The 15,397-nt window shown below is 39.9% G+C and overlaps 1 protein-coding gene across 1 annotated transcript; it reads right to left on the bottom strand.

The window, feature by feature from the left end:
• Positions 1-322: 322 nt before the first annotated feature.
• Positions 323-4,011, bottom strand: LOC129725152 (uncharacterized). The gene is made up of 2 exons (XM_055680640.1): positions 3,402-4,011; positions 323-2,318 (listed from the first exon to the last, which is right to left on the bottom strand). The coding sequence occupies exons 1-2, from the start codon at positions 3,694-3,696 to the stop codon at positions 1,972-1,974; spliced, it is 642 nt and encodes a 213-aa protein (XP_055536615.1). The 5' UTR covers positions 3,697-4,011; the 3' UTR covers positions 323-1,971.
• Between the last annotated feature and the right edge of the window lie 11,386 nt (positions 4,012-15,397).

Raw genomic sequence — 15,397 nt, 5'->3', positions numbered from 1 at the left:
GTTTCGTAGGCCAAGCGACGCTAACAGTTTCGCTAACCAGCTCAAAAATTCGTTTTCCTCCAAATGCTAATTATATCACTTCGATTTGACTTTACACCGATTAAATGAATGGATTCCTCATCGTAAAAAACGAAAGTTAATTTTGTTTGTTTTGAATTCAATGAACAAATAACAATTTTATTAAAAAAATGTGTGTGTTTGTGCCTGTGCGTGTGTGTGTGCCTGTGCGTGTGTGTGTGCCTGTGCGTGTGTGTGTGCCTGTGCGTGTATGTGTGCCTGTGCGTGTATGTGTGCCTGTACGTGTGCGTGTGTGTGTGTGTGTGTGTGTGTGTGCGTTCGTGTGTGTGTGTGTGTGCGTACATGTGTATGTGTGTGCGTACGTGTGTATGTGTGTGTATCGAGGTGTGTGTATGTGTGCATATCGATGTCTGTGTGTGTATGTGTGTGTGTGTATGTATGTGAGCGAGCTTGGGAGTATTTCTGTGAGATAACGATACACTTTAAATGAAACATATTAGGCCAAAATACGGCAATAGCGCTACTGGGTACAGTTGATAGCAGAAAGTTGAGCATTAGAAGCATTGGCCGAACATTCAGTTGCACTGTCCTTTGGTAGTATACTGGTAAGTGCAGTTGGCAAAAGGTCACGGTTAAGCTTGACTCGCAGCACGTTCTCAATGTTACCTCCAGAAAGTCTGTTTCTCATCGGGGTATACACGTTATTATACCGCGAAAAATCGCGCTCGATATCCGCTTGTGTTGAAGCTGCAGAATACACAACTCGAGCGATTTGCCATAGACGCTCTTCTTCTATTTTTTTAGCAAACCAGTAGTGAATGACATTAAAATTCGGATCAGTTGCTTGAACTCTTTTTTGGTACTGTATATTCCTGATTAACTGCGAGACAGCAGTCTGCTCAACGCCAACGGCAGAGCTCGATTCTTCTCCAAATATCGTTGTAATAAACTCGTCCATGTCGAACTCGTCCGTATTTGTTTGCGAGGTTCCTGCAACAACCGGTATTGTAGGTTGCTCATGTTGCTCGAGTCGTTTGAATAAGTTCTCCAGAAATTCCTAAAAACAGTCGCAATGAATTAATGAATATTGGTCATTAAGTACGAGAAATCTTAAAATAATATGTAGGTTAACCAAACTTAATCTAGCCTCAGATTTTGGAAATTAATTTTTTGTTTAATATTCTTTGAAGAGCTACGTATTTTTTCATATTCAAAACATCGAAATAAAAATAGTTGGTCTATTCTATAGTACAACTTCTTGAAAACTTTTACCCAAACTTTAATAGAGATTTGAGCGATAGGGAGAAAGTTCACGGCCTTAAGGGCTATACTTGAAAACTTACCTCCAAAAAATTATTTCAGAGAACTAAAAATTGTCATTTTTTCTAAACGCACTTTTTTGTTGTTTGCAACTGTACTATTGAAAAATTAAAACTCTAATACAATAGAACGTACTGCAACGTACTAAAAAATAAATAAAAGTATGTAACCTATTGATTCAATACTAAAGGGAGCACGGAAAAATTGAGAATACTGAGTTGGCGGAGGTTAACTGCATCATAACAATGTCAGCCTTTACCCATGGTAGTCGCATTATTGTCCTATGTATACTGGTCACCGAGAATCAGTCCTATATAAACAGAAGACCCAAATAAAATAAACTGAGTTGTGATTACCGGCAGTATAAAGTTATAAGCCCAATGCACAATTGGTTGAGATGCGACCAAACCGAACCAAGCACCATTTTTAATACATTTTTTAAACCAGGGCGTGTGGAAATTATCTTTCGTGCAAAATCGAAATGATTGGAATAGTCCCTAATGACATAATAAAAAAAACCATGTAGCAGCTTGCATAAAGCATATGGTGTGGTTAAACTTAGAATACTATTGTTTTTGGTAAAATTGTTTTGGTGCTCGTTTCGGTTGATCTACACACCGACTATTTATGATTTCAGCGAATAGCAGAAGTTTTAAAAAGATATGTATTTACCACAATTTTCTGCTTTTCAGGGTTTAAAAACAGCTCGGAACCATTGAAGTTCAAACGCGGGTCCATGAAGAGTGCAGCTTTATAAGGCATGCTGCTCATTAGAGTCTTTTGTCGTTTCTGCATGGATTGCAAAATGGGAGTCCTGAAGCGGTTGTCTCCAAGTTTCATTACTCGACCATAAGCTTTGAGCCATTCTAGGTGGAACTGGCTTATTACGCAGTCGTTTTTTTGTGCGGCTATTGTGGCATCGTACAACGGTGCAAAGGCTTCGTGATAATCGTCGACAACCTTCCAACTACCAGAGAGATCTGAGAATTGATCAAAGGATGAAAATCAATTAACAATCAGTTATCTATGAATCCGTAACTGCATAGTGGCTCAGGGGGTTTCCTCATTAGTTGGAGATGGTTTTTCTCTTTTTTTGTACATGGTAGAAAAAGTGTTACAGAGAAATGATATTATGAACATGAGAAAAGTAGTTGTTTGAGCAAAACCGAAACAGAATGACGGATTTATGAGCAATTTCGCGAGCTGCATGGGCGGCATGATTACACTAAAAGTGCTCAAGCTATTTATACAAAATTACATTCATAAAACAAACAATAAGTACACGTAACTAAATCTCCAAAGTACTAAAAAAATGTTCAAAACAAAATCGCGCCAAATGATCAAGGTCGAAAACCGACGATTTTAGATTTGAATGAAACTGTACACACGTATTTGGCTTTGCAAACTGAGTGTTGAGGATTTTGAGATTTTTCAGACCCATGAGTTATTTTGTGATAGGGCGTATTCATTTAGAAACGTTCAAAGTATTGTAGCTCAGAATCCGTTGGTGTTATAAAAGAATTAAAAAAAAAGTACGAGTACGCAAAAAAAAGATAATTAGCACTGAATCTTGATTGAAAACAATACCTTGAATGCTTCGAAAGGAAAGCCTATGCCAAAATGCATACGCTTTTTAAGGAAAAATAACTCATGGGTCAAGAAAATCTCTTTATCTGTGGAAAATACTCAGTTTGCTAAGCCAAATACATGTGCAAAGTTTCATTTAAAACAAAATTTTGCAAATTATCTCGTTATTTGTTTTAATGTTTCTAACGCTTTTATTGCAAAAAAAGTTCAAAACTACAAAATTTCTTCAAAATTAATTTTTAAAGAATTTTTCTGAACGAGTTTGTGCAAGATTGTTAGTAAAATGCAAGATCGTGTAAATCCGCCATTTTATTGTGGTTTTACAATCAACAATTTTTTTTCTTATGTTCCAACTTATCGTCATATCAATGATTAAAAATACTCTGCCGCTTTTTAACAACCAATAATGGAGAAACCCACTGTTTGGAAAACTGATAAGGAGACTCCCTCAAATACATTGGAAACATATATTTTACCTAGCATGGGGTGCTTTACACCCAACCCGGCGAAAAATTCACGATTTTTGATGAGTTCCCTGAGCATCAAAAAATAGTGGTTCCATCTTATCTGGTTTGGAATCGGGGGCATGGCAACCCCAGAGTATTTAAAGCTCGTTTGGTATTCCGCTTTTCGATACGCTTTAACTATTTTAGTGACAGCCTTCAATTCAGCTTCCGCTATTTTTGTTGCATCTGCAACAACCAGATTGAGTGTATGGGCTCCACACCGCACACACTCGATCTGGTTGATTTCTAAATTCTTCATACACATCGCAACGATTTCGTCCAGGTTGTCTTCAGTGCCATCTTCACCGCCATCTTCGCCTTCTGTACCTTCGTCGCTATTACAGAAAAATTGTTCACAAACGTCGTCTATTTGCTTTTCCTGTATGAGATCGACTGCTTTTATGCCATTTGTGGCGTTGTCGATTGTCGCCGAGTACCACTGCCATGATTGGATACGGAATGTTTGGCCGAGTTTTAGTAATTCTCTTTTCAAGTAATCAGCCGTGTGACGCTCGGTCAACTCAACGACACCTAAAAATAAACCAAAACTGAAATAATACTGAGGCCAAGTGAAAATGGCTTACAGTATCCCATAGAAATTCGTAAAATTATTTTTTTTTTCATTTTAAACGGTCAACGTTGTCAAACAAAGTTTTCATTCCAGGAAATGAATTAATGGTAAATAATTGAGATTTTTAGTGTTTCTTTTACATTTTTTTACATAGAAGGGGGAGGGGGTCTGAAATCTAGATTTTTAGCGTTACGTAATTTGTGTACGACGCCAAACAGAATAGTCTACAGTAAAGTTCTTTTTTACACGATTCTACGTACCGTGCAAAAAAAAACCGTGTAAAAAAACCGCGTTATTTGGAAAAACGTCGTAAAAAGAACCATGTTAAATAAAACCGTGTAAAAATGAAACTGTGTAAAAAACAGCCTACTATAGTCTGTTACCGTTACTGTTACTAACTGTAACAATTTTACGCGAAGACGAAAAATCGTGCAAAAAAACCGCGTTATTTGAGAAAACGAAGTAAAAAAATCGCGTCATTTGGAAAATCGTCGTAAAAAAGAACCGTGTAAAATAAATCCGTGTAAAAATACCGTGTAAAAAAGACTTTACTGTATATACATAGAACTAAAAATATAACACGTCGATGTTGTACCATTATGTTACATATCAGAGTTTAGTCGACCATTGCAAATATTTTTATAGCCAAAACGGTTCGTTTGGACGGTGTGAGGTCTTCGACAATGATGTAGATAATAATTTTGTCTTTAAAAAAATACACTCTAAAACCATTTATTTTAAGAGATTCAAAAGTGAAATTAAAACTTATCTAAATAAGCTCATTTTTTCAAAATCCATTTTATTTTATAAAAACTACGAAAGATTACCTAAACATTGAGAACTATCCGATCATGGACATTATAAATAGAAACAAATATTTTTTTTAATTTCAAATATGACTTATCTAGAGCCAATATGTTGTAAGAGGGCATCTATAAAATACGTTATGCTTGATGGAAACGAAAAAAAATTAAAATAAAATTAAAATAAGTCGAAAATTTTGAAAATATTTAAAAAAATTATAATAAAAAAATACCCAAATAAAATAATACATACTAAAAATACAAAAAAAAATTAAAACAAATTAAAAAAAAATTTAAAAATAAAAGAATAATTTAAATTTTTAAAAGTTTGAGGAATTAAATAAAAACGAGTTGGCAAATCAATAATAAACCCTGATCAAATTTTTTCTTTAGATTTGACTGCAATTACACCAGGAACAATCACGAGATATATATTTTTGTAAGAAATGTAATTTTGACTTTTAGGGGGATGAGTCAAAAATAAAATTCTTCTTATCTATTCGAAAACAACAAATCATTTATATAAAGTAAAAAAAAAAATATTTTTTTTTCTCTGATTTGATTATGGGTCAGAATTCGTGAAACGGATCACTAAAAATCACGATATTTAATTTTTCAAATAAGTATTAAAAACTTCGAGTTTCACTCGGGAAGTTGATTTTACAATTTTTATTGAATTTGAGTAAGTTCTCAAGTTGTTATAGTCATTAGTCGTTGCGGCACCAACTTCGAAGGCCCATATCTTTAGATAAAAAAATAACATTACATGGTGTCAGCCAAGCCAAAATAACATTTTGAAAAAAAATTAACTGGTACATATTTTATAAAAATGCTCATCGTGTTAGATTTAAAAAAACAATTGGGTTGTTTCTTAGAGAAATATATTTTAAAATGTTTGTTTCCAAACATATTTTCTGCAACTTTGTCGAAGACAGCACACCTGTCTAACAAACCGCTCTGGCTCTCAAAATATTAGTAATGATCATCATTCATGAACCCTTCACAAAACTTAGTAGCAATTAAAAAAATACTAATATTACATAATGCATACTAAGCCCATAGGCACATCTAAGGAAAGTTTTAGCCAAATCAAAAATAACAACTAATAATAATTTTGAAATTGGGTCTTTTTCACGGCATCACATTTGTGGTACGAAATTATTAAGCATACAAGATAACTGCTCACCTAGAGACCGGCTGACGAGATTCAAATCCTTATAAAACTGAATGCTCACTCCCATCACACTTCTGTTCATCTTTGAAGTACAGTCGAATTTCATACTGAGGAGTTGGCCTTCCACCTCAGCCGTAATCAATTCAACAATCGCCTCACTTGTTTGTTGAATGGTTTTAACAATGCTGTGCCGATTAACTTTTAAGTTCAGGGCTTCAAGGATGGGATCTACGATATCCCGAAGTCCCTCCCACTCCATACTTGCAAAGGGGCAATCGTGGAGTGTACACAGTTTAACCAGCCCACCAATAATTTTTCGCCGGTGCACTCGCACTATCGTGGACTCATCCGGTTGCCCAGCGTGTTTAATTCGTTTGCGGCGCAAAAGGTTTTCTACTTCGTCATCTGGAAGCCGTTTTCCAAAATTCAAAATATTGAATTCAACGGGATGCTGCTCCCGGAGATGCCGATGGCAATTCGAAATAATAATAGTTTTTGGCCGGTAAGTGCAATTCTCCGCCGCGATGCACCTGAAACCGCCATCCTCTATTGCGAAAACTTGCCGAACTTTTTCGGATATATTAATCTTTTCTACTTTTTTGTCCATCCTGAGTCCTGACACACGTTTTATACAAGCAAGATCTCTAAACCAACTGGGAACTTGAACCTGCCACCAAAACAATCTCATTATGGGAGTAGGAGACAACACATTTTTTTTCACTCTCTTTTCGACAAAAATCACAATCATTGGCTGAATGAACATGAATGATTTTTGTTCATCATATGTACATATTGCGACTAACCCCATATACTCAGCTGTGCACATTTAGATACAGATGTTGTTGTTAGCTGTCACGACAAGAGGCGAATAGTGCGAAGGAAGAGAAAGAGAGTACGCCAGCAGGGATACTATATACATGGTGCTCCTTTGCAATCCTCGTAACTCGTCTTACACATAGATCTGCTTGCAAATGTGAGAAGAGTAAATGTATATCGCACACTGACAGAGATGTTAATGCATCACAAAGGAGATTTATATGTATTCAAAAATCGCTAGAAACGATTTTCTTCCATCGCTGGCCGTAATAGGCCCCAGGCAGTTGACATTAGAAAAAATTTTTTCGGCAGCAATATTAGCTGGAGTAAGCCTGTTTTGCTTACCCATATTAACGGTCATTTTCGAACTACCAACACTAGGCGGTATAATGTTCGAACTACCTGTAACCTGTGCATAAGTTAAACGGGTATGCAAAGGAGTAGGTAAACTATGCGTCACTGGTACGCTTGGAGAATTTTGTTTTGAAGTTGGTTTTAATTGAGAAATTGAATTTTGTTTACCTTGCCTTGCCTTAACAATTGCTAAACGGCATTGATAAAAATTTGACATATGGTTGCCGTTACAATTCGCACAGCGAAAATTTTTACTCTCTTTCACAGGACATGTGTCTTTTTTGTGAGAAGAGTCTCCACAATTAAGACATTTTTGGTCCATGTTACAGAATTTGGAACCATGGCCATAACGTTGGCAAGTACGGCATTGGGTGATATGCTTTTCACCTCCGCCATACTTCCTATAAATTTCCCACTTTACACGCACATTATACAAAGCATGTGCTTTTTCAAAAAATTTTAAGTTGTTAACCTCATTGCGGTTAAAATGAATTAAATAATTAACAAGGGAAATTCCAGTTCTCTGACTGTTTTCGCCTCGTGATTTTTGTTTCATTAGAATTACTTGGGTAGGGGCTATGCCAAGTAATTCTGTTAAAGTAAGTTTGATCTCATCAACGGTTTGATCGTTGGTGAGACCTTTCAAGACAACCTTAAACGGCTTGGTGTTCTTGGTGTCATATGTAAAAAATTTGTACATCTTGTCAGTTAAATACTGAACAAGACGATCACGACCCTTTACTGAGTCGGCTAATAAGCGGCATTCACCTCTACGGCCAATTTGATAGGTAACTTTAACGTCAGAAACAAACGTTGAAAGTTTCTTTTTGAATATATTAAATTCAGAAGAAATAGTTACCACAATAGGTGGAACTTTCTCCTTTTTTAAAGATTCTATATTTTGTATAGTTTCATTATTAATAACTTCCATTTCACCAGCTTCTTGCTCAGGCAAAATATCAAAAGGATTGTCACTACAGACACTCGATGTGTCAGAAAGAGATGCCTCTCTTTTCCTCCTCGCAGCGATGCGAGGTTTCTTTTTCCGTCCAGCCATTTCAGGTGATACGAAAAAAGTTAAAACAAATGTTAAATTCAAAAGTAGGTAGTCTTGAGAAAGACTGATGGGAAATAACTTTCAGGTAATCTTTAAAAGACACACTGACAAAACACAAACTTTGAAGCTATAGGCAGTCAAAGACCAGTCCACAAGCAACCGAAAAAACGTCTGATCTGTAGGACAGTTCAAGACGCACTGACTGATAAAAAATTAATAATAATTACTATTACTGTATACATAAAAAGTCTTAAAAAAACATACAGACAGGTTTAATGAGTTTTTATTATTAGCTTAAAGACAGGTTTATTATAAATTCCATATCTTAAAAAACCCCAATTCTGAAAAATCTATTTATTTTGAAAACCACAAAAAGTTACCTACACATTGATATGAACTTTGATAATCAAAAAACAAAAAAAGTAAAAACTTAGAAAAAAAAAATTTCAGATTTTTTACAGTGTATATTTTTTTTTTTTTTTTTTCTTCACATAACATTTATTTGACACGGCACAAATACAATTTAATGTTTAACGGCGCCAATTATATCTGTTGACTTAAAAACTAAAGCAAATTTTTTATCCTCGCTGCCGACTACGAGCTGAAATTAAGTCTAACTTAAAACTAGCATGGGATTTCCAATCAGTGTTTTGTTGTTCAATGGTCGTCTGATAATCGTCGAATGGCATGTATGGATTCGTTCTGCTGAGCCACGATGTCGTGAGTTGGGACAGAGGCTCGTAGTCCTTGGGTCCTGGTTCTGTTGTGCGGGGTCTGGTTGCTGGTTTTGTGCTTAAGGTTCAAACGTGTTCTTGTCGTTTTGTTGGGTGTAGACGGAGGGGAACGGGACTAGACTGGGGCGTGGATGGATTTCAGGAAAACGTATATAAGGGACATGTAGGATAGGGCACGGCTCGCCAAGACATCACGAACAGGAACAGCCGGCTGTCTACCCTCGGCATGCAGGGAAGCTATTAATTTAGACCTGGCGTCACGGTGTACAGGGCATGACCAAACCACATGCTCTATGTCGTGATAACCTTCACCACAGGCACAGATACCACTTTCCCCGAGCCCAACACGACGGAGGAGCGCGTCAAATCTATAGTGATTGGACATAAGCCGGGACATCACGCAAATGAAATCCCGACCTACATCCAACCCCTTGAACCACGGGTTCGTCGATACTTTGGGGATTATGGAATGTAACCACCTTCCCAATTCCCCTCTGGTCCAAGCATTTTGCCAACTGATGATCGTATTCTGACGTACAAGTGCGAAAAATTCATTAAAGGCAATTGGTCTTTCATAAATATCACCGTTTGTTGCGCCCACCTTAGCCAAAGAGTCCGCTTTCTCATTACCCGGTATCGAGCAGTGAGAAGGGACCCACGCTAAGGTAATCTGAGTAGATTTTTCGGATAAAGCACTCAGATGCTCCCGTATTTTCCCCAGGAAATACGGAGAGTGCTTAACATCTTTCATCGATCGGAGAGCCTCAATGGAACTGAGACTGTCCGTAAAGATGAAATAATGGTCCGTGGGCATTTTTTCGATAATCCCTAGGGTGTACTGAATTGCAGCTAATTCTGCGACGTAAACAGAAGCAGGATTATCGAGCTTATGGGAGACGGTTAAATTGTTATTGAAGATACCGAAGCCAGTGGACCCATCAAGAAGTGATCCGTCAGTGTAGTACATATTGTCGCAGTTGATGTTTCGATATTTATTGGAAAAAATTTTAGGGATCTGCTGCACGCGTAAATGATCCGGGATATCACGAGTTTCTTCTATCATGGATGTATCGAAAAACACAGTAGAATCAGAAGTATTTGATAAGTCGACACGATTTGGAATATTCGAAGAAGGGTTAATATTTTGGGACATGTGATTGAAATACAATGTCATAAAACGGGTTTGAGAATGAAGTTCGATTAACCTTTCAAAATTTTCAATCACGGGACGGTTCAGGACCTCACATTTGATTAGAATACGAGAAGACAGGCTCCAGAAGCGGTTTTGCAATGGTAGTACTCCAGCTAAAACCTCCAAACTCATCGTATGGGTCGACTGCATGCAACCTAAGGCGATACGCAAACAACGATATTGTATTCGCTCCAGTTTGATCAAATGTGTGTTTGCTGCGGAGCGGAAGCAGAAACACCCGTATTCAATAACAGACAATATCGTTGTTTGGTAAAGCCTTATAAGGTCTCCTGGATGGGCTCCCCACCATTGTCCGGTTATTGTACGAAGAAAATTCACTCTTTGTTGACATTTTTTCATCAGATACCTCACGTGACAACCCCAGGTGCCTTTAGAGTCGAACCAGACACCAAGATATTTGTGTACCAAAACCTGAGAAATCGTTTTACCCATTAATTGTGTTTGAAGCTGAGCAGGTTCATGCTTCCTAGAAAAAACTACTATCTCAGTCTTCTCCGGAGAGAATTCGATACCTAGCTGTAAAGCCCAAGCAGACAAATTGTCCAAGGTATCTTGCAATGGTCCTTGCAAATCGGCAGCTTTGGCTCCTGTAACAGAGATTACACTGTCGTCTGCAAGTTGTCTTATCGTGCATGAATTTGCCAGACATTCGTCGATGTCATTTACATAAAAGTTGTAAAGAAGGGGGCTTAAACATGAGCCCTGGGGAAGACCCATGTAGCTAATGCGAAAAGTTGCCAAATCGCCATGCGTAAAATGCATGTGCTTTCGGACAACAAATTGTGCAAAAAATTGTTCAAAATTGGAGAAAATCCTTGTCGGTGAAGTTTACCCGAAAGAATGTCAATAGAAACGGAATCAAAAGCCCCCTTAATGTCCAAGAACGCAGACGCCATTTGTTCTTTACGAGCATACGCCAGCTGAATATCTGTTGAAAGCAACGCAAGACAATCATTCGTCCCTTTGGCACGGCGGAAGCCAAATTGAGTTTCTGATAGTAGACCATTTGATTCGACCCAGTGGTCTAAACGACGGAGTATCATTTTTTCCATCAATTTCCGGATACAGGATAGCATTGCAATCGGCCTATAAGAGTTGTGATTAGAAGCTGGTTTCCCTGGTTTTTGGATGGCGATCACCTTCACTTGCCTCCAATCCTGCGGTACAATGTTTTGCTCCAGGAACTTATTGAACAAGTTCAACAAGCGCCTCTTGGCATTGCCGGGTAGATTCTTCAACAAGTTGAATTTGATTCTATCTAATCCAGGCGCGTTATTGTTACAGGACAGGAGGGCAACTGAAAGTTCTGCCATCGTAAAAGGTGATTCTATCGCGTCGTGGCCCGGAGACGCATCGCGAACAATATTTTGCTCAGGAACAGAGTCCGGACATACTTTCCTGGCAAAATCAAATATCCACCTACTTGAAGACTCCTCGCTTTCGTTGACCGTTACGCGATTCCGCATTCTTCGGGCTGTGTTCCAAAGAGTGCTCATCGATGTCTCCCTCGACGTCTCGTTCACGAACCGACGCCAATATCCACGTTTCTTTGCTTTAGCCAAGCTTTTAAGCTTGGTATCAAGCTCCGAATACCGTAAATAGTCGCCAGGTATACCTCCCGTCTGGTAGGCCTTAAACGCGTCGGATCTTTGCGTGTAGACATCGGAGCACTCTTGGTCCCACCACGGAGTGGGAGGCCGTTCTTTGATCGTTACGCCGGGATATTTCTTCGTTTGGGCTTGCAACGCGGCGTCGAGAATCAAGCCCGCGAGGAGGTTGTATTCTTCAAGTGGTGAATGATGTTGAATCGACTCGACCGCTTTTGAAATCATTTCCTCGTATAACTTCCAATCGACATTTCGTGTGAGGTCATACGGAATGTCAATTGGTCGCATGCGAGTTGACCCGTTAGTAATTGAAATAAGAATAGGCAGATGGTCGCTACCGTGAGGATCGAGGATTACCTTCCATGTGCAATCCAACCGTAGCGACGTCGAACATAAGGATAGATCCAAAGCGCTTGGGCGCGCTGGAGGTTTCGGGATACGTGTCATTTCATCGTTGTTTAAAATAGTCATGTCGAAGTCATCGCAAAGGTTATAGATTAAAGAGGAGCGGTTATCATTGTATGGGGAACCCCAAGCCACGCCATGAGAGTTGAAGTCTCCCAAAATCAAACGTGGCGAGGGAAGAAGTTCTATTAAATCAAAGAGCAGCCGTTGCCCAACCTGTGCTCTGGGAGGAATATATATTGAGGCAATACAAAGCTCTTTACCTTGTATTGTCATTTGACATGCGACAAATTCGATGCCTGGAATCGAGGGGAGGTTAATACGATAGAAAGAATAGCACTTTTTAATCCCTAAAAGTACTCCTCCATATGGGGTGTCTCGATCAAGGCGAATAATATTAAAATCATGGAAGTTGAGATCAATATTTGAAGTAAGCCAAGTTTCACAAAGGGAAAATGCATCGCATTTGTTTTTATTTATCAAAACTTTAAACGAATCAATTTTTGGTAAAATACTTCTACAATTCCACTGTAAGACAGAGATAGAATCCTTCATATACGCAGTTGAATTAGGCATCGAAGGATACAATCGCTGCAAGGAGAGGCCATTGGGCAGTCAACTGCTTCAAAAATGATCTAACTGTTGGGAGGAATGCTGTAAGCAAAATTTTAATTGGATCGGGTACATTGAAAGTTTCAAAAATCCAGTCCACAATGTCAGAAAATTTCACTAATCCAGAGTTTGTTTCATCAACTGGGAGTGTAAAAGGAGCAACTGGGGTTTTAGATGTTCCTGGCAGTGCTGGGAACTCCTTCTGGGACTTTAAATTTGCCAGCCCAGGAGGAGTTTGCTTCGGTTTTTCCGCAGCACTGTTTGGTTTGTTTGTATCTTTCATTTCACTTTGAGAAATCTTAGGACCTTTTCTGGGAAGTTTAGGAGAGGAAATATTTTTCCTCTTTCTAGACTCCCCAGGATTGGCGTAAGATGCTCCCGCTGGTGAATCGTCAGAATCGGTTTCTTCAGAGGGCAACAGATCGAAGGGGTTCGAAGTAACGGGAGAAGTGGTAACGGTCTTCTTCAGCATGTCAGCGTAGGAACGCTTTGAACGCTCTTTGAGAGACCGTTTTATTTTATCCCTGCGCTGCATGTACACCGCACATGTCGAGAGCTCATGCAGATTTTCTCCGCAGTGAATACACTTTTCAGCGTTAACACTGCAAGAATCTTCCGCATGAGACTCCCCACACTTGCCACAACGTGCCTTATTGCAGCAGTAGGCGGCTGTGTGGCCTAACTGCTTGCAATTCAGGCAGTTCATGACGCGGGGCACGTAGAGCCTCACAGGGAGACGAACCCGGTGGATCGAGACGTGGCTTGGTAGTGCAGACCCGGCGAACGTAACTCGAAACGAGTCTGACGGAGTGTATACTGTTTTGCCACCGATGATCGATGCTGACCGCAATTGCTTGCAGTCGAGCACCTTTACTTCGGGACACGTTTTGTTCTTAAAGCACCCTTTGGCACTTTGCAGTATACACTCGACGGACAGACTCGAGTCGGTTATGACACCGTCGATCTCCACGTCTCGTGCGGGTATGTAAACGCGATACTCGCGTGTGAAGAGCTCAGAGCAAGCTATATCGTTGGCCTCTTTCAGGTTACCGACCACGACACGGAGCTTGTTAGGCCGGACCTTGGAAATTTCGGTCACGCCCTTGTACTCCTTCGTCAGGTCTTTAGAAATCTGCAAGAGGTTCAACTGTTTCGATTTCGGTCCCGCCTTTGGCCGAAAATAAACAGTATAGCTGCCCTGGGCTCCGTCTGGGTAAAGCCTGGGGCGAGGGGGGACTGAAGAATGAACAGGGGAGGGGGTAACAGAAGGGTCAGGGTCAGAGGGGTTCGGGGATGGTGGCGCGGGAGGCGAGGGATCTACATCCATCGCGCTATGTTTAGCGCACTAGCGCTGACAAGAACACGTACCTTTTTATTTCTCCCTTCCAGTAAGGTTGGTTGTCCGATCGTTCGAAGTAGCAGCCGTTACAGCCAGCAGCACCAATACAGCAGCACCAAACAGCCACCAGCAGCGAGCCAGGTGTGAGATCACTCCACACAGCGATACGACTCGCTGACACTGATGGCTTCTTCTTTTTCCTCTTTTGTGTCTCGTCCACTGCTGTAGCACAATCCAGCCAGCAGCCAAATCGGCTTACGCACCAGCTGGCAGTCACGATGCGAAACAGTTGCACAAAGGAACGACCTTGAACCCGGATTTATTTCACTCGACCAGGCAAACAATGCCAACACTTGTTCACACGTCTTTTGTTTTATACTCTATCGGACCGATCACCAAACACGTCCAGTACTGATGCGTGTTCGGCACAGAATGAGTGTATATTTTATTAAAAAGAAAAAAAATACCATCCTACAATAACGTGTAGGATGAGTACAACGATACACCGTGCCCCACTGCTGAGTCGAGAAAATTTCCAGCTCGAAAAGATCCTCGACCTGATCGGGAATCGAACCCGATGTCACAACCGTGTGGAAGAGCTAGCCGACCGACATCGCTAACCACAGAACCACGGGGACCACCATGTATACAGTGTAACAGCCAATTCGATGTGTATTGCCCGTGTAGTCAAACATGTCACAATGACGCCCCATCGCTTCTCATGATGACGACATACAACGACGAAAAGGGGTCCAAAAAATCGACACCCACGAATGAGAATGATAGAGCAAAAGCGGCTAGTCTCGATTTAGGCAAAGAAGCCATAATCGGAGGAGCAGGAACAGCACGTTGTAATTTACAATCCTGGCATTCCTGATGAACACGTTTATAAACAATGCGAACTCGTGGAATATGGAAACATTTACGAATTTCGTTCACACAGGTCTCATGACTTTGGTGATGATACCGTAAATGAACATCGCGCACGACGAGAGACGTAACCGGATGATCTCGTGGTAGAACGATAGGATACCTGCTGTTCTCGTCTACATAGTTACATTCACCCAGATGACTTCGAATCCGCATAACTCCCTGCTTATCGATAAACGGACTGAGCTTGAACAAGCTATTCTTTTTATGAAGACGATTATTGCCTGCTGTAAGTGTCGCTAGTTCATCCCCGTAAACATCTTCTTGCGCCTGCTTGAAGTGGAACATCTCAGCTTTAGAAAGTTCATCTCGGGTTACTGGTCCGCTTGCCTGTTGTTGTTTTTTTCTCTT

This window comes from Wyeomyia smithii, chromosome 2 (genome assembly GCF_029784165.1).
Source record: "Wyeomyia smithii strain HCP4-BCI-WySm-NY-G18 chromosome 2, ASM2978416v1, whole genome shotgun sequence".
NCBI lineage: Eukaryota > Metazoa > Arthropoda > Insecta > Diptera > Culicidae > Wyeomyia > Wyeomyia smithii.
Note: the sequence above shows the minus strand (reverse complement) of the source record. Positions and strands in the feature narration are given on the sequence as shown.